General features: G+C 39.2%; 1 protein-coding gene across 4 annotated transcripts; it reads right to left on the reverse strand.

Moving 5' to 3' along the window:
- Positions 1-1,324: 1,324 nt before the first annotated feature.
- On the reverse strand, positions 1,325-26,993 carry LOC147316412 (mechanosensitive cation channel TMEM63B-like). 4 transcript variants are annotated; one of them, XM_086259901.1, is made up of 24 exons: positions 26,651-26,993; positions 20,107-20,318; positions 19,749-19,828; positions 11,574-11,636; positions 10,750-10,840; positions 10,607-10,644; positions 10,368-10,510; positions 9,762-9,813; positions 9,544-9,652; positions 9,381-9,451; positions 8,837-8,914; positions 8,637-8,757; positions 8,101-8,234; positions 7,858-7,995; positions 7,222-7,375; positions 6,941-7,047; positions 6,735-6,821; positions 6,581-6,646; positions 6,221-6,383; positions 5,734-5,839; positions 5,373-5,540; positions 5,145-5,260; positions 4,955-5,026; positions 1,325-3,964 (listed from the first exon to the last, which is right to left on the reverse strand). In XM_086259901.1, exons 2-24 carry the CDS (start codon positions 20,296-20,298, stop codon positions 3,785-3,787), a joined length of 2,529 nt encoding a protein of 842 aa, XP_086116027.1. In that variant the 5' UTR covers positions 20,299-20,318; positions 26,651-26,993; the 3' UTR covers positions 1,325-3,784. The 4 variants fall into 4 exon arrangements, with proteins under 4 accessions (XP_086116027.1, XP_086116028.1, XP_086116029.1 ...); XM_086259902.1 differs by lacking the exon at positions 11,574-11,636 and adding an exon at positions 11,940-11,984; XM_086259903.1 differs by lacking the exon at positions 11,574-11,636 and having other exon boundaries at positions 26,651-26,992.
- Between the last annotated feature and the right edge of the window lie 9 nt (positions 26,994-27,002).

Below are 27,002 nucleotides of genomic sequence, written 5' to 3' on the forward strand. Positions count from 1 at the left end.
CCGTTTTCAGTTTGGAGTAAAATCTCAATCTCAACAAAGTACTCCCAGACCACACTAAGTGGACACTATAAAGAGCACAGTGAGTGTGTTAAAGACGAATTCCTTCACAACGCGAGGCTCCTGATGGAAGAAGAGGGAGTGTAGGTCACTGGCAGGACAGGTTACATAAGAAGTCGATACACTCCTTTTTGCATACCACTAATATAGTTTAGTACGTAAGTAAAGTTTGTAAGTTTTATGTCAATTGCTATTAAAATAAAGCACTGTGCAACAATTAAAACACGCTATCAAAAGAGAGAGTAAAACACAAGAAAAATGTATAGAGGGCCACAAGTGCCAAAATAAATTAAATTACATACAAATTAAAGAATTAAATTTCATTTATTCATTGAAATTGGAAATAATTCTTATAAATGAAATGAACAGATGTTTAATTATTTAAATATTTATTCATTTTCAATTTAAATTAATTCACTACACATTTAATTAATATGTTATTTTCTGTATTGGCCTGCCATACAGTTCAAAAGTGAGAAACAGATTGAGACAGAAAGTGTTTCAGAAATGGCTGAATAACCATCTCTGGGGTTTACAGAAAATGGTCAGAAAACGAGAAGTGAGCAGCAGTTCTCTAAATGAAAATGTTTTGTTGATGTCTGAGCTCAAAAGGAGAATGACCAGGCTGCTTCGAGCTGACAGGAAAGCAGTAGCAGCTAAAATAACCACACGTTACAGCAAGCACAAGACCAAAGTGGGCATCACTTCTGTCGGCTAAGAACAGGAAACTGAGGCTACAGTTTGCACAGGCTCACCAAAATTGGACAATAAAAGAAGGAAAAAAAAAAGTTGCCCGCTGGCGAGTCTTGATTTCTGCTGAAACATTTGGATGGTAGAGTTAGAATTTGGCATAAACAACGTGAATGCATGGACCCATCCCGTCTCATATCAAAGGCTCAGAGGTGGTGGTGGTGTATTTTTTTGGGCACACTCTGGTACCAACTAATCCATTTAAACAGCACTATCACGTCAACACGGACCAAAACCTTTGAGTAATGTTTCCAGCACCTTGCCGAATCTGTGCTACGAAGAATTAAAGCAATTCTGAAGGCAAAAGGGGGTCCAACCCAGTACCAGTGAGGTATAACTAATGAAGCTGCTGCTAATTGACCAAATAAACCTGCAACAGCAAAACCCCGATTGTATAGAACTGAACACAAATTCAGCTTTCATGTGCAACTGAATAAAATAAAATTATAATATCAGAAAGATATTACTTTAAATTCCTCTACCACTGGACGATTGAACAGAAACTCTTATCATCAACTAAGCTGATTAAACACATTTATTGTTGAATGAACTCAGGGGAAGTACAGAATATGTCTGTACAGACAGACCAATGGAAAGAATGATAAACGAGTAAGTCGAATGTTGAGATATGCCATTGTTACTCTCAATATCTAGAATGATCTAAACCTAAAAAAGGCAAAGCACAAACAGAACAAACAAAACATTGTGACTGTGCACTTTTTGAGATGCAGAGACAAACAAGCCCACAACCTCCGTTAGAGATCTGCTGTTTAAAAAAAAATTACAACCCCATTATTTGCATTAAGTTTATACAGATCTTACAAAGATAGTACAAAAGAAAAATCCATCATTACAGAAATCACTGAAACCATGAGACTAACAAACGTAGATCTATAAGCAAATTAAATACAAGAGCACTGGGCTGGACAGCAGTAAGGTTGAATACAGTATAAAACATCTGGCTTAGTGAGAGAACCGTCCCATTAAAGTTGCTTAAATACAGAACCACTCGTATCCTACCTTTATCTCACCAAATACGATATATTTAACTACATCCAGTGCTTAGTGGAGACATGGAAATGTTAGTTGAACTGAGATTAGAGTTACTGGAAAAGATGTGTTACCTGTGCTGACACATTCAGACAGTTCAAGCCAGCTCAGAGGTATATTTAAAAAACAAACAAACAAAAACCAAACGAAATCACCTAATCGTGATGCAAAGAGCACAGGAATCAGCGGTGTCATACAATTGTCTTGTTAGTACCATGATGATGAACCTATACGTGGTACAAATACACCAAGATGTGCCCTTCTCCATCAGTCATACAAGTGGAAGATCAGTTAGCGCACATTTATTTTGTCTATGGTTCCAAAAGCTGGTACAAAACGTGTTTTAATATGATCCCATATCATTAAGTCAACAGACAGCAGTTGTGCTTTGCCTTTTATCATAAATGTTCTTCATTTTTTAAATATTTCATAGGGTAGCTCGTAGTGTTGCAATGTTGTTAAAGTATTCTGATTAGAGTTGCTGCGTTTCTTGATCAAATGTGGTCTTTTAGAGCATGTCTATATGCTCACAGACACTTCTGGGTCAAACTCGATTCCTTCACAATCCCCTCTTTCCTATTAAAGACAAGTACGACACAAAAAAAAAAAAATCTGTAACTGTTATAGTTAAATCTTGCCCATTATTTAGTGTTATCGAAGAAAAAAAAAAAAAAAAAAAAAAAAAGAACAGTCTACACCCCTAATCTCTCCTCATTGACTACAGAAACTTAAAATAAGCTATCGGCATGATAAAGTGTCTACATAAACACTGACATTAAAGAGGGCCTGACAGGACAAAAGAAGAAAAATGGCAGCCACCTGAACTAAATCTTAATTTCAAGCAACTTACAGGAAAACGTAAACAAAAAGGAAACGAGAACAACGCGTACAGAAGCACAGTCAGCATCATCTAAAACTGACCCGGGGAAGGGGGAACCAAAAAGGCCTTTCTCTCCTTCCTCATAGCTAGACCTTCCACAGGCTCTCAGCTCTGGTCCTTCTGCAGCAACCGTGCAAAGGTTTCCCCCCTTTTTATTTGGAGGCAGCATTAGTAGCAGCATTCCAACTGCAGTCCCAACAAAAGGTTCAGACCCAGAAACTAAGATCATTATCAGTGTAGTGTGCTGAGACATGAATGATCTTCTTCCACAGCTTAAAGGGTGTGTAAAGCATGACAGCGTTAAAAACTCCATGCCTACCAATAAATACATGTCGAAAAAAAGGCTATTTTACAAATCCAGAGATTTTTTTTTAATAGCTGTACAGTGTCAAAGCTTCCTGGAGTGTTAAGTAGCATTTTTTCCCCAGTTTTTCAAGGCTTCTATGGAACTGGAAGAATCATGTGAGACCATCTCATCTGGACTGATAGCACTATCTGGCATAAAGGCTGCTCCCATCATCTCATGCACTCATCTCTCCTAATCTTCTTATTTTCTGAAAACATCTAGTGCAGTTAGCAATTATGGGAGAAATCTCTCCACGTTTTTGAAGCTGCATGCCATACTGCAGTACCTTAGTGAAAGTGGAGCGTACTGGTCCTGTCATTCGGGTGCAATACCAAGGTAACTCCCCTTACAAGACAAGGCAATGATTAATGTCTTCTTTCCATTGGTCCAGAGAAAGCGACTGGGGTGTGCCTCAGTTGCGTCAGGAGCACGAAGATGTTGCTACCCTTTCGATGCCAGAGTAGATTCCTTCTCCAGTAGGTACACATAGGATGCGGCCTGGCGAGGCCCAGTAAAGGAAATGTGAGAGTCTTTGTGCGACAGTCCGTTTAATTCTTAGTAGACAGGGCAGGGTGCTTATGTTAGTGGAAGGTCCCCCAAGGAGGATGAGATGTTTCGGAGAACCGTTGGTTCAGTTCCTCATTTAATTCACTCATTCAGTGGGCTCCTAAAGTGACTTGGCTTTCTATTCCCAGGTGCAATCATTGCCGCACTTCATTATCAATTAGGCTGTCCTCACCAGACTGAAAGGCTTCATTTAAGCCATTGTCAACACTGATTATTTCCTCGTCTTGTGAGGACCCCTGGCCGTCGTCCTCACCGCTGCCAGAACCAGTCTCATCTGAATTTGGCTCTTGTAGTACCTCAGCAATGTACATTTGCTGTAGGGGACAGTCAGAAATAAAAGAGTATTACAGTTTGGTACTCATCTTTATGTTTCTCTACAAGGTTTTTTGTTTTTTTAAGGCTTGGTTCTACAGGTTCTACCATATGTGTGTGTTTTTCCTAATTTATCCTTAACTGAAATGTATTGTTAAACAAGAAGCATGCTGATTATACTCCCTTTGTCTCTTCCGTTTAACCTTGTCAGGGTTGTGGGCGGGGCTGGAGCCCATCCCAGCTACTATAGGGTGAGAGGCAGGGTACACCCTGGACAGGATGTCAGTCTGTCGCAGGGCTAACACAGACAACTATTGGCAATTTAGTGTTTCCAATGAACCCATCTCCACTAACTGCATGTCTTTGGACTGTGGGAAGAAGCCAGAGTACCCAGAGAGAACCCACGCAAACAAAAAAAGACCCCGGCCTGATGGTGGAATTGAACTCAGGGCCTTCTTGCTGTGAGGCAACAGTGCTAACCACCATGCTAACACGCTGGCCTACTGATTAACTGTACCCCACTAACTGCATGTCTTTGGACATGCAGGGGACAACGGGAGTATATCTCTTTGGCAATCGTGGTCTTGGATAGGTAGGTTTCTTAACAGATTCTGTTTGATGCATGCATCTTGTCTTCATATATGGATGTGTTTTGCCATCATTAAAAATACTAGCACCTGCCACTGCCACCCTTCAGCCTCCTAACAGATATAGCTACAGTATCAATTTCAAAATCAAGCAAGTTAGATAATTTTGGTTGTACAGCCTGCTGTAGTGAAGTTCTTCACAATCTCACCCCATCCATAATTCATCTGTAAACTAACATTGCTCCACATGCACTGAAAAAGCACAATTGTGCATTAAAACTATATGTTACCCATCTTTGTCCTTTGTTTTTGACTTCAGCTACTAAAGGCTTTGGCAGAGCATCCTGCTTTTTAACAGGATGCTCTGAGGTTCATGCTGACATTGATAAACCACTGAATACATACCGCTGCCTTGTTGGCAGCAGAAGGACACGCCGAGTCTCCATTTTCCGATCCGTCCACAGCCTCTGTTTCAATCTGACAGAGAAAACACACATTGAAAGTAGTTGAGCATGAGACTAGAGTAAAACACTAGAAAGGCTAATCAGCATGATTCTAAACAGCAATACGCTATAAAAAGTGACCATCTACCAACCTTGTAGTTGTGAGCGCTGAAATATTTAAAATACCCAAAGATGACGTGACAGAGGCAAATGATGATTGTGATGATCAAAACCACAAATGTAAACATGGATGTTGCGGCTGAAAACCCTGGAGGAAAGAACCGGGAGAGACATTTATTGCACTGGGATCTGTCTTTCATAAATAACACCAGACATGTGTTAAGGACCAGAGTGGCCTCTAGGTGGAGTCGTCTTCCTACCCGAGCGAACAGTGGAGAAGAAGAGAAGCCAAAACAGGCAGAGGATAGGAGCAGCCACCACTTGGTTTACAGCTCCAGAATGGATCTTCTTGTCCAATTTAGATGGCAGATACGCATAATACATGTTGTATCTGTCTGCTAGGTGTTTTAGCAGCATGTACATCAGCCCTGCACAGGGAACAGAGGCAAGCCAATCAGTAAAGCTAATCCAATTAGGCCTGCCGATAAGCCACTGTATAAAGAACTGAATCACTGCATGCTGTCTGTCCTCTACATGTTTATCCTGCTGTAATTTAATCAGCAAACCATGTTAAAGTGAAACAGGAGCAAGCTAGCAGGGCTATTAAACAGCAGAACTCACCGAAAGGGACTATGATTGGGCAGGTTATGCTGTAGGTCATAACCACAGTGAAGACACACATCATCCAGGCATAAGCTGCCCCAAACTGGAACTCATAAGCCTGGTGCTATAAAGAGACAACAAGCCAACTTAAAACAAACATTTTAACTACCAAATGTGGCTTTTTTTTTTTCTTTGAGTAATAATCGACAGTTGTTATAAAAAGGTTGGATTACATAGTTTTCACCATTGTATTTCAGCACACAGTACAAACATAAAAGTGGCAGTGAAACAACCGCAATCACACCAGGCGATTTAAAATATTACTCAAACATTTGATCCAATATGAAAATTGTCAGAGAAAATTTTTCTAACTAGTCAAGTATCTCATGTCAGCAATACTCCAAAAGCCCAAGACATTTATGTAAATATCTTTTCACATTAAGAGCACTGCACATAGTGCATCTACCCTTCTGTGCCCTTATTCCCATCATATGGTCTCACTAACCCTTTTGACATTCTTTCTGTCAGCTGCAGAGCGAGCCAGACAGAGGCGGATCATGTACATCAGTAAACCAGGAATCCTCAGCAAGTCCATGGCATTACCGATGAATGCAGATGCTATGACATAGTTTACAAAGAAGGCTCCATTGTCAGGAAGGAAAACACACCTAAAAAGCAAAGAAAAAAGAAGCAATCATCAAAAATACTAAAATGAGCTTTGAAAATTATTGCAGGATTCAGTTTCATTACAGATTAATTCAAGATGTTTTTGGTATTGCTAAAGGACTGATATAAATATTAAATACATTCAAATCACATACTGCTCTATATATAATAGCATAGCACTGTGCCGTACACTACTCACTCAAATCTTATTTTAGCTTCCTGCAAGAAACTTTTGTCAAAAAGCCACCGGAAGAAAACATCCAAACTGCAAAGAAACAGGAAATGAAATTAATTATCTGAAATATTTCAGATGCTTGTACTGCTGGGCAGCGCAAAATAAAAACATACTTTACCTGGTGAGTCCAAGAGAGGGCAACAACAGGACCATAAAGATCAAGAAAGTGTAGCATTTATGCATCGTAGTCCTGTTTTCTCCTGACCTATACAACCAAATAAAAAGGTGAACACATTAATTTATGCAATACACCAAATCACTTTAAACTTAAAATAAAGACTACATAACTCAAATACTGTTGACCGCAGAGAATTTAAACCGTACCGGGTCCAGTGCCTTTCGAAGAAGGCAGAGTAGTAGACGACAGTAGGAAGTAAGGCAGAGAAAGACCACAGGAGGAGGGTGGGGAAGAACTGGGTGATGATTGGATTCTGAGGAACAGATCAGACAGACGAGGATATGTTTATGTAACTAAACAGGTGAATTCATGTGCTTCTGTATTAGGATGCAGACTTGTTATGCCTTGAACTCAAATGCTAAGAGAAAAACATGAATATGCTTATAACTTAAAATTTAATCAAGCATTCAAATTTTGGGACGCTCACATTTAAGTACTCCACTGGTTTGGTAACATTGAACTTGTCCATGGTGGAGATGATAATGGCAGGAGTGGTGAGAAAGAAGAGGAGGATGAAGAGGATACTGTTGATTAACAAGCAGCGGAGCCACCACTTCAATCCTCCCAGTGACAGATGATCCCTGTGGGATAAAGGTTATACAGCGGTTAGACTGACACAGTCTGATGACCTGCAGTTACGGACACAGCTGGCTGGTAAACTGATACTGCAGCTTAAAAAACAATAGCTCATCTGGAGTGAGGTAGTATTTTTTTGGAAAAATGGACTCATTACATCCCAAGCAGCCCTACTGTGGTTTTGCTGTGTGGGGGTGTTGTGTAGATCTCACCCCACTAAGCAAGCCACAGTTGCTTAGTAGCAGATGTGCCTTGGCTGATTTTCTTAGAGTAGAACGGCTGATAAAATAAAACCTCAGTTTTAGTTCCCTTCCACCCACCCTGTCTTTGTGACTTCTATTTCACCCAGAAACCTTATTATTACTTCCCCACATCCCGTCGCCTTATATGGGTAAGTAATGGTACTGAATCAAATTAATCAGTTAAGAGCGTTATGAATAAACAGTTACGAACAGCAGCAGCACTTGTTACTTAAATGTGTTCTTACCAGTAAACATTTTGTGGATCAGGGGCATAGGCGATGGTCCATTTTTGTGTATGCAGTTTGCCGCTGAATATAGAGCTTCTGGGCTCACGACGGCACTGACAGCCATGACACTTGCAGGCATTGAAGTCCTTTAAAATTCTGGGAACAGAGATCGTTGGGTAATGAGCCAAAGAGCTTGTCAGTTCAAAAACAATGCAGCAGACACATATACATTTATTTTCCCATGAGGGTAAGCGTACGTACATTGCAGCTGTGCCTTCATCCTCGAAGGTGACAAAAGCCATTCCTAAAGGTTTCGAGTTGATCTTCTCCCTCTCCTTCCTGCATTGTTCTTTTAAGCTTGCCTCCAAACGGGTATAGAAGCTCACTGCCTCTTCCTATGAAAGACAAAAAAAAAAGTGATGATATTTTTTAATGGTTTACTGGGATACACTGGGATTACTGTGTGAATGGGTGGATGACTGAATGTGTCAAGCGCTTTGGGGTCCTTAGGGACTAGTAAAGCGCTATACAAATACAGGCCATTTACCATTTACCAATGTGAAACTGTTGCATTTAACCAGTAAAAGCCATTTAGTGTGTTAAGGGGTTACACAGTCCCATAGCTTCATGAAGGAGCAGTGGAAAAACCATGAATTTTTAACCTGATCAAAAAGATTCAGTTCATACCCATACCTATTCAACTGATCTCACTACAGAGTCCACACTTCATACATTATGTTTCGACATAAGCTACACCAGTATTAGAATGCACTGTTTTAAGGTAAAGTTATACTCACCTGTTCACACCCTTTAACGATACAACAGCACAGGTGTCCACAGGGCTTTGGGTTGACCATGGTAATCTTCCCCTGTGTCTTCAGGTCAATAAAGAATTTCTTACTGCGTTCTGTCTTTTTCCTGAAATTAACGCATCAGCAATTAGGATTACTGAAGATCTTCAAACACGCAAACACATATTTGTTTAAAACATTGTTACCTTTCAGTGCTAAGATACATCAAATTGGCTACATCGTAACAGAGACGAGTTTCCAGTACACGACAATTATATGCCTTCCTGTGAACCAAGGGCAGAGAAGGAGACAAAATGAGTCCATTTTAAAGTACAACGATTCATAACACATTCCTTATATCAGCACAGGGACTTTTCAAATATTACAATAGCATCTGCAAGTCAAAATACCGGGGACACATATACAATTGCAGTTAATACTGTTTGGTCAGGTAGGATCTGAGCCAAACCACCCCAATCTCAATCTTAAACCACTGTGGCACGTGTCTTACTTAATTCTGCTCATCTGCCTTCTATTACGGAGAATTACACATACAGTCCTGCCATTGTCTGATCCTAACCTTAAAAGCCATGACGATGCAACTCTTAACAGAAAAAGGAATGGTTCTCATCTAACTTAATAGAGTTACTGCAAAGCAGCCATGACACCAAAGTACTGTACCATTTATATACACAGATAAAGTCTCATTATAGTTAAAATTAACCGTGGAGCTGGGGGCAAAATCCTTACTCAAAGTGCTGGTTTATCTCCTTTTCTTCTGCATATTTGGAGATCCCATTTATGAATAAAGTGCGTTTAACCTACATGGAGATGAAAAAAAAAAGCGACAATCACTAACACCACACAGACTGACGTGTATCCAAACATGGTTTTCTGAAACCGTGCCACCCACCAGGTCATCCTCCTTGTATTGCATTTTGGATGTGTGCCGTCTCATGCTGTACACCGTGAGTAACAAGTAAAGAAATGCAAAGATGGTGTGCAGCCACAGTAGTGCGTTACTTGAAAAACAGAATGTAAAAAGGATTTGATTAGTGGCACAAAGGGAAGACCCAATTAACTTCTTTAATAGCATTTTATGCTGTATAAAAGGGACGCTCTGTTACTCACTCTGCTCCGAGATTTCCTATAGTGGTTCGCCCAAAACTATAGGCATTGTTTTCTGTGGAAAGAAAAAGCGAAGCAAGAGAATCACTTGATTGAAAAGCAACCTCTGCACAGAACACAGCAAGGAAATGTGGAAAGTGGTTTTAATTGGGAGAAAAGTAAAAGGATCATTTTTTTTGTAGGAAAAAGAATCGTTTGACTACTGACCTTCCAAAAATCTAAAAAGTGCTTATACCCTAGTAACCAATTACCTGTTAGTTTAGCAAATGACTATCCTCGCACAAGTGAAAGAACATAACTGGTAACACACAACATTGGTCTGCAGTAACATATAACACCAACAACTGCATTGGTTCTGTGCATTATAGGTTTTCTAAAACAGTCACAGAACTGCGCAGATCTATGCAGCAGAGAAGGTTGTCAAAAGGTCAACCCCGCCCCCCAACAAAAAAAAACCCCCAACAAGAACCCCAAATCAGAATAAAGATAAAATACCAAAAACCAAAGAAATAAAATAAACAAAAGCAGCAAACTGGTCAAACATTTAGAGAAAAACTATCGGAAATATTTAAAATAAAATGTAGCCTCTTAAATGTTACTCTTATTCACCTAGCAGATTTCCAGAAAAGTTCACTGGCAAGATGATGCCAACAGAGAGCACGCCCACCACTACTAACAAGCCAATGATGTGGCGCTGAAAGGACAAGTAATACACTGCATCGTCACCGCACTTTTCCCTTATCTCGTCTTCCCTTTAGAAAGAAAACAGGGGACACCTTGATCATTATTCAGAACAAAGAAAATTGCAACCTTTTATATAAAATAGACTTTAAAACAGGCTGACTCACTTGATCCGGAATATAGAAGTTAACCAATCGCAGAACCCCTAAAGAAGAACAGCACATATTTCACAATGTTGTACCAGTTTTCCTGTTTTATTATTGTTACTATTATTATCATCAAGATTATGCAGCAGCAATAGCACACTTACTGTGTCTCTATGATCAAAATCCACCGAGCTAGAGACTGATGTGAGGCGCTCATAGCGTTCATGCATGTCAGATGTAGTAGGAGAAACCATGCTATATGAAAAAGACACAACACACAGCATTTGCATGACATTACACAACTACCCAACATCACCATATACCATACAAGGATATTAGCTCTAGCTTTCAGGACAAAGGATAAACCTTCAGTATGGCAAAGGTAATGACACAAAGCAAACACGCTGTGAAATGATCTGAAGAGATTGACCCAAGGTAATGCTGTGTGTGGTTCACAGCAGATTTAAGGTGGTAAACCAGTAAACCTCAGAAACAATCTCTGCAGCCACATCTCATGCAGTGTTAGGAGCTAAGCGCTACAGGTTATTTGCACCGTTGCTGTCAGAATAAATGGTGCAATAAAAATGACACGGCAGAAACCATTCACAGAGGAAGAAACAGAAACAAAGCAACAATCCAGAGACAGACTTGGAGAGTTCTTCCAGCAGAGCCATAGGTTGTCCTTGCTAAATCTATTTACTTTATACGAATTTAATGCATGCCCCTGAGAGGAAATGGCAATTGATTTTACATATATCATTATGAAGAGAACTCAGACTCTGCTGGAATTATTATTTTACTTAGAGTTCAATACTACTGTAAAAGATGACGTCACCCGGGATTCTAAGAAATCTGATGGAATGAGTAAGGAGCCTGACGCTGGAAAAATCAGTCCTCTTGCACATGCCAGGTCTAGTACACAGGTTACACTGTAGGTGCTCCATGTTAGGGCCTGTCTATGAATAACCACAGATCAGGGAAGTATTACCTTTCCCCGCCAGCATCCTGTGTGTCTTGCTCATGCGGTGTGCTCACACAGAAGAAGCCCGTGCTTCATAAAGAGGTCAATACACAGATTAGCAGACAAAGATCCGATTAGGACAGTGAGAGAGGACAGGGACACCCAACGGCAAAAGCATGAGAGCGACAAAGAGAGGAGAATGAGTCGGAGCCTGGTGCTAGGAAATGCCTGAAGAAGGAAAATGCCAAACCATCAAGAGTTTAAAAAAAAAAAAAAAGAGGAAAAACACGAAGAAACCAGTGTACCCTGAGCAGAGAGTAATTATGAGTAAGACGGTCTACAGAATGTCAAAAGGAAAGAAGAAAAACTCAATGATAATGAGAGATAACATACAATTCCTGTTCTTCCAGACGACTGTAAAATGTATCCCTTTTTCTTCTATAATAAAAAAGAAAAAAAAAAGTAAATCAAAGCCATTCAGTTTAGTTAAGAGGAAATCACTCTGTTGGGGAAAAAACAAGGGAACTGGTTTAGAGAAAATCTGGGTAGGCATATTACACCACAAACATACCAATGAAGGTTTCTGTTCACACTAGGATACATTATCCAGCCATACACACGTGTTCAGGACCTGGGCCCTATTTCAGGAAGCCGGTTTAGAAAACTCAGAGTGAAAAACGATACTCAGGGTTGAGTAACCCCGAACTGTCCAACTCGGAATATTCGGTTTCAGAAAGGCTGATAACAAGTAGTTCAGTCAACGCGGAGTTGCTTTAACCCCAAGTTAAACGCGCGCACGAGGATACATAAAGCCCTGATTAGTGGAGCACAGATTAAGCGAGTCACCATGGAGACGGAGGGAAAGAAGGCGCGGTCAATGTATTTTACAGCACTTGAGGCCGAAATTCTGATGGCAGCATATGCCGATAACATGCAAATTTTGCGGAAAAAAAGTAACACAGCCGCAGCTGCAAAAGAAAGAGAGCATGCATGGCAAAACATAGCCGACAGAGTCAATGCGTGAGTGTTAATTTAAACATTGATCTAGGGATTTCCACCCATTTAACACGTTATTTTATCATATGTTATTTTATTTGTTATTTTATACATTTTATGTTGTGATGTGAGCGCAGGTGCAACCCAACAGGCCCCAAACGTGCCTGGCAGCAAGTAAAAATGAAATATAAAAATATAGTCCAAACAGGTAAGGTGTAATTGTATTATGAGCCATAGTGCTTGGTCTGTTTGTCCGATGTAAATCAATTGCAGTTAGAGGCTACATTAATTTCCCCTCTGTAAGCACTTATTGAAATTATCTGAGCACATTACAAGTACATATTTGCTTACTCTGTATGCTCAAATGTGACCTGTTATAGCCAACAGAAAAAAAAAGCGGAGGCCTGAAAAACAGGTGGGGGTCCTCCACCACCACCACTCACAGAGGCTGAGCAGTTGGCTTCCACATTTGTGATAATGTTGGCAGCATCACATATGATCTTCACAGTGCAGAGAACACAAATTAGCATCCATTACTATAATGAAATAATTTGTTAGTTTGAAATGCTACAGGGAACTATGTACCTGTACATTAATGCTGTGGAAAGACTTCCTGTTCACATAGTCTCCTTCATTTACTGAAGGAGCAATGATTGGAATGTGAGTGCCATCTATACAGCCAATCACGCCTGGGAACCCTGAAAATAAATGTGCAATTTAAGTAGTAGTCCAAGTATCACCACACCATAAATTAAGTTTTGGTCATCCTGATACCTGCAATTTTGTGGCATCCCTCTTTGATGAATCTTGTGGGTCTATGACCGGGGAACACCACAAACGAGTACAGGAGACGTTTCAGTGCAACTGTAACATTCCTGACTGCCCGACAGACGGTAGCCTTGGAAACGTGCTCAGCGTCACCAATATTATACAGAAAGCTCCCGTTTGCAAAAAACCGAAGTGCAATACAAATAATATGTACAGAACTGAGAGAATGTCCGCGATGTGTCACATGAGCAATATTAGGCCTGAGGATGTTATTCAAATAAATTATAGATTGTGCTGAAAAAAGGTAACGTTCACACAGGAAATCATCAGGAAATGATAAAATGTCCAAACGCGCTCTAATCACTCTCTCCCGGCGGAGAGCTCTGCGGAGGATTTGGGCTTCACGATCTACTGGCTCTTCAAGGAAGGAGCACGCCATGTCTGACACTTCCTACAGTCAGGTTTCTGACAAAGAGGCGGAGAAAGTCAGGGTTAGTTGAAGTAAACCTGCTAGGGGGCAGGTTAGCTTCACGGAGTGTCGTCATAGTAACTCACTCAGAATTAATCTAAACTCGCTTTGTGAAACCGAAAACCCAGAGTTTCCGTTAACTCAGGGTATACTTACTCAGAGTTTGCACTAAACCGGCTTCCTGAAATAGGGCCCTGGGATGTAGTAACCACTTTGTTTTTGCAGCTGTAACAAAACATTCATCATATGTAATCCCCGTTTTTGATTGTCCAACTTTCCTGGAGAGGTAACAGCCTCTTTTCAAAACATGAAAAAAAGACAATGATCTGAAGTCAGCACAGTGTCGTGGGACAACAAACTACATTTCCTGTCTGTTACAAAAGTGTTCCATGCTGCCACCCCCCTCCCATCCTCCCACCATGCTGCAACCTCATCCTCTGCTCACATGCAGCTGCAAAAATAGTCTAGCTGCAACATCACACAAACACAGCAGGGGGGACATGGGTAATGGAGCACTGTGTCATGTAGTTCCCAGAGTTCACAGTCAAAGAGGTCTGAATTCAGTCTCTTAATCCGATCCATTTAATTTTATGGTGTAGCCCTAAAATCATTCTTTGTTAATAGGCATCTATTTGGCTGCTTCCAAAACTTTTCTAGTTAAGCATCCTAATTTATCTGGCAATAATACATCATCATACAATAGCATGAACTACAGTCTTCCGGGCTTAGATGTGGACATTAATGTTGATGAACTAGGGGTACATAAAGTACCAATAGTTTAATTATTTTTTGCTTCTTTGTCAATTTCAGGCTTTTTCCTTATAATGTCAAAGTGGATAAACTATGTATTGAAGTACAAACCATCACATGGCAGACTGAAAGGGTGCTTTTCAAGGAAAAAGTGCTGAAACTGACTTCCTGTCTGGGCTAAAATCTTCACGATGTCTGCTTCTGTCAGAGGAATTAGCCTCCTCTTCGGGGTCAAAAAACATCCAAAAGGAAACGATGGCAGGACTTAAATTACGACCCTTGTAGGGCTAAATGATATAATTAATATTTTTACAAACAAATCAATTCTCTGTTTTCAGGCCTAATCTATTAGGTTATTTTATTATGATTAAAATTAGTTTAAAAAAAAAAAAAAAAAAAAAGCTAGTTTGAAAAGTTGTAAAAATCAAATCAGCAATCCTGCGGAGCAGGTGTGTCAAACATAAGATCCAGGTGCTAGAATTGACACGGCCCAATGGAAGGCTGGAAATGTGAAAGATGGCAAAAGGTTTTGGACTTTTATCTCCATTTTCAAAGGTTTTGCAGCTTTTCCTATTGATAGAGACCTCCCTTTATTCACGATAAACCAAAGGGATTAAGATACACAATTATGTGACAATAAAGTTTCTGTCTATATAAATCTTTTTTAAACAGACATGCTGTTGAAATTTTACTATTTTTTCCTTATAGAACCACATTTCATGAATTGAATGTGTAGTTAAATATCTTTACACTGATAGAGTGAGCCAGACACAGTATTACACTCGGAGCTGGGCCAAATGTCTAAAGGTAAATAAACCGCAGATAAAGAAAGCTGGATACACAGCAGAGTCAAATCTCTTGCAAATTATCCAGTTAATCCGTGCCCACAAACACACATCGTCATGATTTCACCATTTAAAAAAAGGCAACATTACAATCCAACTGTGTACACGGATAACCAAAGTCTGGCAAAGTCCTAAGCTGCTCACACCTACGCTAACAAACAAGCCTTGCATGAAACTTTGGTCCAAACCCCAGCAGAAAAATCAGGCTTGCTGTGTGCCATTTGTAAAGTTACACCTAATTTAGTATAAATATTTGGTGCATAAAATATAGCATAACCATACCAGTATAAATAATTTTGTAGTTAAATAAGTGTAACACAATGAGTAGGTTAATAATTTAAAAATCTGTAGTTTAGAGAACGTGGTAACAACTCAAAGTTCAACCCTGTGAACAATGTTTTCAGTCTGTTTTATCCACCAAAAGGTAATGAATATGTTTTTCAGCTCTGAAAAACATGAATGTGAATACATGAATGTTTTCCATTATCAACTACATTAAATACTAGGGGTGCAACGATACACAAAATTCACGGTTCGGTTCGGTTCGATACTTTGGTGTCACGGTTCGATATTTTTTCGATACAAAAAAAATGTTCATGCATTTTTAATTTGTCATTTATTAAAATTATAAATATATATTTTAACTCAAAAGTACAGTTTTTAAATTTAACCCTAACCCATGTGCGTGTTTTTTATTTTGACAGCGAATGCACACCTGCGGACCACTTATGTGCAGCCCTGGTTATTTAGCTCGTCATATTGCAGCCACAGAAATTCTTTTGTCCATGAAACCATAAAGCTGCACTTTCTTTTTACCTTATAGTCTGATTTGTCATAACTTCTCCGTTTTGTGGTAAGCTTTTCTTTGGCTGTCACTTCTTCACCCCGACCTGTCTTATTTGGCTCAGCAGAACTGAAATGCTTTTACACACTCACTCACATAAGCTCAGCGATTCTCTGCACGATCAACCTCTCACATGTTTAAGCTGCGGGAGATTTCACTTGTCATGTTTGCATAGTAAGCTAACGATTAATAAGACGATGTCAGAGGAATTGGTGCACAAATTATCATCACTCACAGATCAGTGCTGTCGCTCTCTATACACAGTTCGCACGATTGCAAAGTGAAAGCAAAAAAACAAGCGCAAATTCAAACGCGACTTCAATATGTCACATATTGACAGTGGCTCACCGATGCCAATGACATAATTACCCAGCTACATTTCTGAAAGAATGCAAAAGCATTGACATATATTTTTCCTACAATAGCCCGACGGGCAGGGCAGAGATAGATTTTGGTAGCCCGACTGAAAAAAATCGCTAGCTCCGGGACGTCGGGCTAGCGATATTGCAAGCCCTGTATCTGATTGAGGAATCACTCATCTTTGGAAAAGAGAGTTTATTACAGAGAAATGTCTCTTTCCAAAATAAAAGCTATACTATCCGCTTCTTCTGGGCTATATTCTCAGCAGCATAAGGAGAATCATGCTGTCTAAATGACTCGGCTACAATGGCGTGTCCAGCGGGGTGGCCTGGGGGGGGCACAGGCCACCCCCCAAACCAGACTGGCCACCCCAAAGGCAAAACAATAAAATTCAATCAAATATCAAATGTCCGATTATGTTTTCACGGTGACGCTCAGATATCCGAGTGTAAGTGAATGCAGCATCGCTTCTGCGCTATGCGCATCACGTTAGCAAAGGTAGGAGAGCCAAGCGCAAAAGATGGCACTGCAGGAAACAATTTTTCGGTGAAAGAAAATGAGGACAGAATAATAATAATCCCGGTAAGTAATATTAAGTTTGTTGAGTTTAGTAAACTTCGGTGAAATTAGAATACCAAGGAAAAAATAACACTTAAAGAATTATTGCAGCTGTGGAATATTTCAGACAGTATGCTACAGAGGGCAGCTAACATAAGAGTTATGAGTTATAAGATGTAATCTAAGTCGTAACATTGCTGTATGGAGCTGCAAATTTGGTTGCAGGTTAACATAGCTGGACTGGCCATCGGGCATACCGGGCATATCCCCAGTGACTTATTTTTTATTTTTTTTTGTAATGGCATGAACAATGAGAGGTGGTGGATTGGCCAGATGCAGGTCGATGTGTAGAAATAACTCCGTTGTTTGGTGGTGGCTATGACGGGGCTTCCACAGAGGCAACAGGTGGATGAGGGAAGGGGAGGCAGGAGGAGAGACCCGAAGCAGCCACCAGTCCGAGTGTCAGGTGAACTGAACTTCAGGTAAGAAGTTATGAGCTGCAGTCTATCTGGGTCAGATATGAACCAAGTTTAGGTGGAGTTTATTTTCATGTTGCTGACTTTTTACTGTCAGTTGCAATAACTCGTACTGCGTTCTAGCCAGCTTGATGGAGTTTTTATACAGCTGGGTGGGTGCTATGATGTTACTGATAGTGAACTTTATTTTATTCATAAGGTTAGTAGAGTTGCCAACGGCTCCTTAAAAATGGAATGGTCCCTCATTCAGAGAAAATATTACACGTTTCGTATTGAGCTGAGAAGAGACGCAGTTTGTCCCGAACTTTAGCTAGAATGGAAAAAAGACACAAAACTGGATTTATTCTGTCGTTACGCTGCACAGCTGCCTCTCCTCTCATTCTCTCCCCTCCCTCTCCTGTTGCTACTTCAATCATGAAACTGATCAATGATCAGCTGATCGGCTTTTCTCTCTTGTTTATTTATCGCCCACTTTGCGCCAGAAAGAGGAAACCAGCAGATATTGCGCTAAACAACAGCAGCACGTTTGAGCTTGATCAGCTGTTGTTAGAATGTATTTAATATTAATTTCTAGTATCAGCTGATGTTTGCTGGAGCCACAGCTGTAAAGCTGCTGGTCATGATGTCGGTTTGGATATGTGGTGAGAGGGAAACATGAAGATGAAACCAGGAGATGTCCTTACTGAATCATCAGCGCTGAACAGGTGATGGAGAAACAGGTTTACCTTTTAGGTGACATGAATGAGTTGAAGTTATCAACTGTTTCTGAGAGATAAATAACACCAGGATCCTTTTTTATGTAGCTGAGAGCTGGTAACTGTGCAGGGGCGGGTCTAGCAAAGTTTTGCCAGGGGGCAGGTAGGGCATTAACAGGGAAAGGTGGGCACAAAGAAATACTTTTCTTTCTTATTCTCATTTAAAATACCTAGTTTTTATTAAATAATTATCTAAATCTTACAACCAAAGTTTTTATCTGACGTAAAATGTATAGAAATCATACATATACCAACAAGACTGTACATCACTGTCACAACAGCATTTGTTTTCATTCAAAGTCTTTATGGCTTTAATACCTGGTGGGTCGGTCTGTAGTAAAAATGCCCAATTTTTTTGTCCCAGTCCAGCCCTGCAGGTTAATACTGGCAGTGTCACCATGCCAGCTGACTGCATTTCATCATCAGCCAGTGTTGTTCTTTATCAATATTACCAAAGTTTACCATAAGGCAGCATAGAAAGTATTTACTTGCTTTCAGGTTTTATTCAAATGTTAGTCTTTTCATTTGTTTCCCCACTTTTTTCCTGTTTCAAAATCAAACACCAGTTTGTGAGAAGATTATCTTCTTTTTTTAACAGGCAGAGAAAGTTTTGCATTGGCTAATTTGTCAATTGTTTGTTACAAATGTTCATATTTTAATATTAAAAAATGTTTTTGCCCAAAACATATGTGCACTATATGTCAATAAAAATACTATGCAAATATTGCTGTCCTTGAATGCTGAGTAAACACTGACAAAGCACTGATTGTATCTCTTGTACTTTATCAACGCAGTATCTAAAAACTTTGCACCGTAGTGGTTAAAATCTCATTCTAATAAGAGTTAAAAGTACATTTGGTTATTAGGTTTATAGGATTATTGAATTATGGTTAAGGGTTGGTAGAATTTTTTTTTTTTTTTTAAACATTATCTGCCAATTAAATCTGCCACCCTTCTCCAAATCTGTGCCCCTGCCCTGCGCTCTTCCTTCTGACTATGCTGTCTGTGTTGAGCGCTCAGTGGATCTGTGCTCGACAGTGCAGCCTAGGCGGAGTAGTCGAACACAGATTCACTGAGCGCTCAACACAGACAGCATCGTCAGAAGGAAAATTGATAAAATAAATTACAAATGTTGTATTGTTCGATACATATGCGTACCGAACTGAAAGCACTGTATCGAACGGTTCAATATCGATACGAATATCGTTGCACCCCAATTAAATACATATTTTTAGAAGACCATCGTAATACCTGGTTACGTCATCCAGAGATATGAATAACCATTACCAATCATGTTAATCCATTAAATGTACGATAAAATGAGGTTAACAGCTTTGTTGCTAGACTGGTCCAGTCTAGCAGACCAGTGTGTTCTTATTACCTTTCGGCATCAGTCACTAGAGCGAGGCGCCCATAGTCCCATGCCACTTTTCTCAAGATAGAGAACACAAACAGCAGACCCTAAAAGCACAAGAGAAAGAGCAGGTCAACACCTTCAGTACCTTTATTTACATTACAGGGACCTACTGAACTAAAGTTGCATAAGTGCTTCGGGCTATTTATAGTTTAAAAACACTTTCCTGGAACTATTTTTATTTCAGTTCTTAGAATTGTAATGACAACACAATACACAATATTAAAGAGCCCACATGTGATGATGAGGATAGCATTATGCCTTACGTAAAAAGGTGCTCATAAATAGTAATGTTATGGTCCATATGAGTGACAGAAGTACTCACCAAGAAGCACATAAAGTCAAGGGCAAGGACAGTAGGCACCCCACCAAAGGGCAAACCCTGGAGTACAGTACTCCTAATTCGAGCAGAGTAACACATTTCCGTAGATTTATTGTGGGATGGTGCCGGCGATGTTCCAATGCAGTTCACTGTCACCCCCCAGAAGGTTAGTATTAAAATCAGTACCTTGTACATCACTGCAGCATGACAAGAACCTGTAAAAAGAAAGATTAATTTTAATTTATTTATTTTTTACACAACTACATACACTGAAATCATCGGTCACGCCGTCCGTCTATGTCAGCTACTTTCAGAAGACGACATCAGTGTCTGCATACCCAGTAAATGATCAGAAATGGAAGGGGGACAACCAGAAAGGCCCTGTCACACAAGATAATGTCATTTTATTTCCCATTTTAATGACCAGCTGGTGTTTCCGTCATGTCAATAATCACATGTTGGAGAGGCAACTTCTGACCGCACAACAACTGAAATCCTGCTTTTAAAACATACACTTTCTGTTCCCTCTTTACAGACACTTTTGGTGTTAATGACACATATTTAACTTTGTACTGAATTCATGGGAAACAACTGTGGTAAGCACAAATTATACTCTGCGCATCTTGGCAGTCAGCTAGCAGACATTTCCTTTTCATTCCAGCAACAGTAAAGAGACCAACACTGTAATCGCACGAGAGAATTGTTTCTAGACAACATCAAAGTCAGCGTTTACGTCATTAACATGAGTCCAGTCAGGCTTAAAAGATCTGGCCTACTGGGATAAGCCTACCAGTAGCAAAATTTCTCTAATCCATTTCAGAAGGAAACAAACAGCTGACTTAAAAATCTACTTAAAGGATAATGATGAAAAGATACTGACATGTTTAAAAGTCTGAGCGTTATAATGAATTATGGGAGAAGTATTTCAAATCCCAAAAAGGATTTTACTACAAACATTTCAAAGTGAGTTTAAGTTTAGCTTAATTTTCCTCTCTAGCACACAGAAAAATGATGGATTACTTCAGACTACTTAAGGTAAATATTTGCTGACCCAGAAAAAGGATAACATTTGTCTGGAAATAAAAGTAAATTACTACTACTGTATCAAATATTAGGGCCATCCTAATAAAACACTAGCCATCCATTCAGTGCTTTTACCCTCTGAGACTTTAACATATAGAAGCTCTGGACCCACCATGCTACAGAGTCGTCATATAAATGTAAAAGTATTACAGCATTCTGGCTGGCAGGGAGGACACAAAACATCATTTTTAAACCTAATTAAACAGGGCAACACATTTAGAAGACTGGTTATTTCACACATACTAACCAAAAAGCTGTTCTGAGAAGAGCTGGAGAGGGCGTTTTCATAGTTGGACTGCTATACTTGTGCCCTTCTACCCACTATTATCAGCAGCAACCACAATGCTGCTCATCTGCCATAACACTAAGTCATTTATCCGCTCCCTGGAATGCTGTGACTTCACTGAAGAGGGACGTAGCCGGAGCTGAACAATACGCCGATAGAGACCACAGAGTTCAACTGGACCGGTCTCAACCCAATGAGGACACAACGCACATGCCCACGGTACATTCAGCAACACTGAACCACTGCAAAAGCAGACACCAGCAACTTAAGTATATCAAGAAGAACATACTGTAAGACCTGATACACACATTATATTATATATTATTTGTGATAGTAAGCCTAACAAATCAAGTATTAATTGGATTCTAGAGTGATGTCATCCACCATAATATACAAATCCCACAACTGTATAGATTTACACATCTGACAGTTTAACCAAGTACCGAATGTATTTTGTTATGTAATGTAGTTTAAAATAATCTGAACTCATCCAGTTGTGGGTTGAATCAAATATTGTTGGAAAATGCAAAAAGTTGACAGTTTTTAAAAAAAGCTTTGAAGTAGAAAGTTGTTGTTTTTTAACAATACAGTAAAACTGCAATAAAGAATTTTCTTTTTATGCTTATTTTTGATTATACTATACTAAAAAGGTATTTTGGGGTTAAAAAAAAAAAAAATGTTTTAATGGTGTTACTAGGGGTTCACGCCTGCCTGCCTCCCCCCCCCCCCCACACACACACACACACAATATTTTGGTCGCTACCGTCATCTTGTCTCCTTAAACCTGCTTTCTTACCCAATTATCTGCATTCACATCACACTGAGGTGTCTGTAAACATAACTTCCCTTCCATTTAGTATTTCTTGTTAAAAATGCATTGACTACACACTGGAATTTCATTGCATTCTTATCAAGCAAAAAAAGACTGATGATTACGCCGATACACATATTTGAAGTGCATTTCTACATTGCCTCTAGAGACGTCAAAAGTAAAAAGAAATATTAACTTATCGACAAATGATCATCAAACATCAAGCATTTTATGTGTATTAATTGCTTTTAAATGGATTTTAATGTCTGAACGCATTGTAACAGATTTTTGGCTATAACAGTTGTGATTGATATGGAGAAAGGATGTGGCGCTCACATGTATTCCATGAGGTCATCGTCTTAATCTTTATTTTCCACCTTCCCTTTACTGTAAACAGTGTGTAACATTAGCTAACACCAGCTTAGGAATAGAGTCTGTGTACATCGACCAGCAGCTTCTTCACATTAGCACAGTGAAACTTGTGGTTGAAAGTTCAAAGGATCAGTAGCATCAGTAATAAAGTGCTTGTGTTCTGTAGAGAACATACAGTGTGGACATTTCTTACAATGATAATGCAAGGTTACTTTTTATTTCATGAAATCCAAAAAACCCCAAACAAAAACAAAACTATAACTGGCGCAATTGTTTCAAACCCAACATGTTACTTAGTAACCCAAGCCATTTTACAATCTGCATTAGGAATGTGCACTTACTCATCCTTGCAAATCACTTCAAGTCATAACCTAGCCCATCTATTCTGTTTAGGATCTATGCTCAGATATCCCATGAAGTGAAGTTCAAATATTGGGCACTGTGAGGGCCCAGTTTATGTTTGATGGTTCATGGGTGAACTACTAATACATTTTAGAGTGCAGCCTTCCTTTTAATGTCAGTATCTTCCCTAATGACACAGTATTTTCATCTGCAAAAACAGAAAATTTCCATCCCTATGATTAACAAGTACAGTACTGCTTCCTATTCTCTCTAAATATACCTTTGGCAACTGTGGCCAAAGGGCAGCATTTTAACTTATCTGTATAGAGCACTCTTTCCAGACCATCCTGTGTTGTTTACAGACATATGCGGTTTTTTTGCTCTGCCTCACAGGGATATTTTGTTTGACAGCTCTACTGCAGACATTTCCTTCAAATTTGTTACTCATATGAATGATTCAAAGAAAACAGAAGCCTAAAATTGCCTTTTTAGACCAAAACTTGCGACACCAATCAATAATAAGAGTTCCGTTTTTCCTGCATGGAGTCATTTTTGGCACAATTTGTTAGACCCAAAGCAAATCAGCTCCATTGTAATAATGTTTTAACCAGTTTTATTAATATAATGTATAGATTTCAGTCAAATAAGCAAACAATGTGTCACCACTACATGGTCCTTCCAAGCCAAACATTTAACATTGATATAATTTAAGCAGAAGACATTGACTGAAAGAATGACAGATAAATAAACTATAATGAAGATGATATACAACCTCAAACTTAATCCAAAACCTGGAGGTTTGTTTAATTTTTGTTAGTAAAAAAAAACTAAAAACGAATTATACTTGGAATACACAATAAGGAACTTTAATTTGCAATATTTCCTTAACCAATAAACCAATGAAATTTTCATCAAGGGCTGATTTTTCTTGCTTTTGGATTGCAACTAACATCAAATCCAAAGAGCATTTGAATTACTTAAAATTTGAACAGCGCCATCACTGTGTGATCATAGCATGACTCAGCGTTGCATAAATATTGTACAACCTTTCCACCTGACGCTAGTTGTCATGGTACCATCAGTCTGGCTTGCTTCCTCCAACTACAAATATGAGGAGGGTGAATGTAATGGGAGGATAGTCAAAGCTTTTCCATCTGAAGCTCGATGAAAATTCACTCTAGACCATTTGTCGCAGCTTAAAAGAAAGAAAAAAATTCTTTGTTTCAATTTCTCAGATACTATAGCCATTTAATTAGTCAGCAATAATCACAGGAAAATCTCTACTGCAACAAATGAAATGAAAACAGACAAACAGACTTCCTAATTCAATTTGATGCCTTAATACAGACACATACGCACACCCTTTTTTTTTTTTTTTAAAGGCCACATTCATCTTAATGCACAATGTTGCAAAACTCTCATATTTTACATGTATAATTAGCAACAGCACACATATTTATGCCATTACCGCATGCAAGTCATTTCTTCTTTAACCATCCTAAGTCAAATATTTGAACAGGCTTTTTTTTCCCTACCTGTGCTTTAAAACACTGGGTTAGGTCGCAGATTTGCAGCTGTCAAGTAACACTGGCTTACTTTGCCAGCTAAATATAGTGAAATATAACACATGGTGGACACACATGAGGCGCTTGCAGGAAGCTGAACTGGTTTTGGTCAACTCACAATAAGTTGCTATGACATGTGACTTGAAAAAACAAAAACTGTTATTTCATTTGTATTTTTTTACAAGTGTTGGTTCAAAGCAGTCACCTTGTAAATTATTTCCTGGCGCTCATAACAGCAGCACTCAATGTATACAACCAGTGAACAAGTACTTCTTATGCATGTCATTCCAACTGACTTTCTGCCATCAGCTTTCAAACACTGCGTGATAAACTTATCAGCAATGTGAAACTGGAAAAACAAAGAATCCGTGCACACCCTGTAAGAAAACTGCCAAGGGAACCTGGCAGAGACAGCATTTCCACAACTGCTCATTTATTCAAACTCTACTTTTGAATCCACTGATACTTTTTCCTCTTTGTGATCAAAAAACCTCCTTTACATTTTAATGAATTTGTGCTCTGCATTAAGACAATTATCAGACTTCACAAGAGCTTTCCAATAACGTTGATGGCTGATAATGCAGAATTGCATCTATTTGAATTGTTAGCCAGTAAATCATTGACAAACACACAAAGGCTCAGCTTTGATTATCACAGATTTTGACAATGTCAGGCTGATTTCATAATGTCTTCAAGCATTAAGTTACAGTGAAAATGCATAAATTCAATAACAAAGATAATTTGCTATCCTAATAAAACTAGACAACAAATTGCAGCTGATGCTATATTATAGAAGACTACTACACAGTACAACCGAGCCTTAAGAGTTACATAAATCCAATGAAATGCATTATGCCTGTAAAAGTAATCCAGCTACTGTAATTTAATTCCAATTTAAATAAAAATGAAAGGAGGCACATGTTCCAATCTACTGAATTCACTGATAGGACAGAAAATCTGTTTTTAAAGTTGTAGTGGTTGTAATGAGGTTTAATGCAAAGGGAAGGTTATCCATTTCAGTGTCATTATTAATTCAAGACTGGGCAGCTGGATGGAATTTAAGGCATCCATTTGCATTCAGACTGAAAGGTGCTTTTACGTATATTTTTCATATTTATGGAAGCAAGGCCTGGCCAAAGAAAGGCTTGTATTTCACAAAGCAGTTAAAATAAGGCATTTAAGAAGGAGAAGAAAAATGGAAGGGCCCTTTGTTTTGCAGCTTATATGAAAACGGTATCAGTGGCAACATGTCAGAGGTATACTTTTTCAAAGGTTTTCCCCATTTATGCTTATTCATGCTATTGCACCACATTATGAGCAAACAATACGCCTGGTAGCAGCCTGTGCTTTCCCTGTATAGGCTACGCACAAGTATAGCATTTAGTTTTATATCCAAGCTACCACCAGCCATCAGTTCGTGAAGAAGCCAAAGTCAGAAGAGCCAGTAGATTTTAGCTTTTTACTATGATGCAAATCCCAAGACAAAGCGATTAAAACCACCTTGATGGACATCCGAGTAATGTTCGGAATTATTGATCTTCTATTGATTAGCTAAACCCTTGTCAAACTACTGCCTTTGAACACGCAGCTTAATGTCACGACTGCAAATTAAAGCTTCATTGTCCAACGCCTCCAAGCACAAGCAGTCTCTGCGTAGCCATGAAATTATAAGGAACTCCAAATATTCTTAAAAGCTTTTATGACGAACACTCTGGCATGTCTCCATTGATCCACCAGATCGTGGAAAAAAAGAAAAAAAGATCATTAAGAAACTGGCTTGGTCTTGGGCGTGTAGTGCGAGAAGGGCAACTGAAATAAAACCAACCTTAAAGCACATTTTTTAACAAAATAATAACTATCAACGAGGTTAATTTTTGTTTCATAACTTCCATGAACTGTGTAAACAACCAGCTCTCAATACAGCTGAGGCTAGTTAGCCTGACGCTAATAGTAACTGCATGTTTACCCTCTTATTGTTTGACAGGAGCTTACGATGGGCTTTCGATACTGTAAACGACAAAGTAATATTTTTATTTTTTATTTCTGCGAACTGCTGGTATAAGTTTACTGATAAGAAAATCAACTTACCTTGATATGCTACGCAGAAGGGACAGAAACTTTAACAAATTGCTAAGGTGAGCTAGCAATCAATTCAGCTAACGTAGCCCCGTAACGTAGCAAATAACAGGTGGAGAGTGTCCAGCATTTAAAGACCGTCGACTGATTTCGACCCAGTGACTGTGTGCCCACCAACAGCCAGCTGGAAGTAGTTTGTCGAAGTGTCAGTACTAAGACAAAAGTTACTATCACCGTCTGTGAGCCGGTTAAACAACTATCGCTAACCCAACCAGTTACACACTGGAGGCAGCCCGGGTTGGAGCGTGTCTTATGCAGAAGTAGATCACATAGGCATAGTCTCCATAAGGGAGCGCTTCACCGT

Source organism: Aulonocara sp. 'chitande type north' Nkhata Bay, linkage group LG13, assembly GCF_057382095.1.
Source record: "Aulonocara sp. 'chitande type north' Nkhata Bay isolate Kocher_YH1m ecotype deep benthic linkage group LG13, A_spYH_male_GT1.1, whole genome shotgun sequence".
NCBI lineage: Eukaryota > Metazoa > Chordata > Actinopteri > Cichliformes > Cichlidae > Aulonocara > Aulonocara sp. 'chitande type north' Nkhata Bay.

Bases quoted from the DNA above. Each gene is read 5' to 3' on its own strand.
- LOC147316412 (XM_086259901.1), bottom strand. From the start codon at position 20,298: ATGTACAAGGTACTGATTTTAATACTAACCTTCTGGGGGGTGACAGTG. The intron at 10,645-10,749 runs GTAAGTGTGCTA...GTTCTTCTTTAG, and splicing joins ATTTTGATCATAGAGACACA to GGGTTCTGCGATTGGTTAAC. The intron at 9,452-9,543 runs GTGGGTGGCACG...ATCTCCATGTAG, and splicing joins AATACAAGGAGGATGACCTG to GTTAAACGCACTTTATTCAT.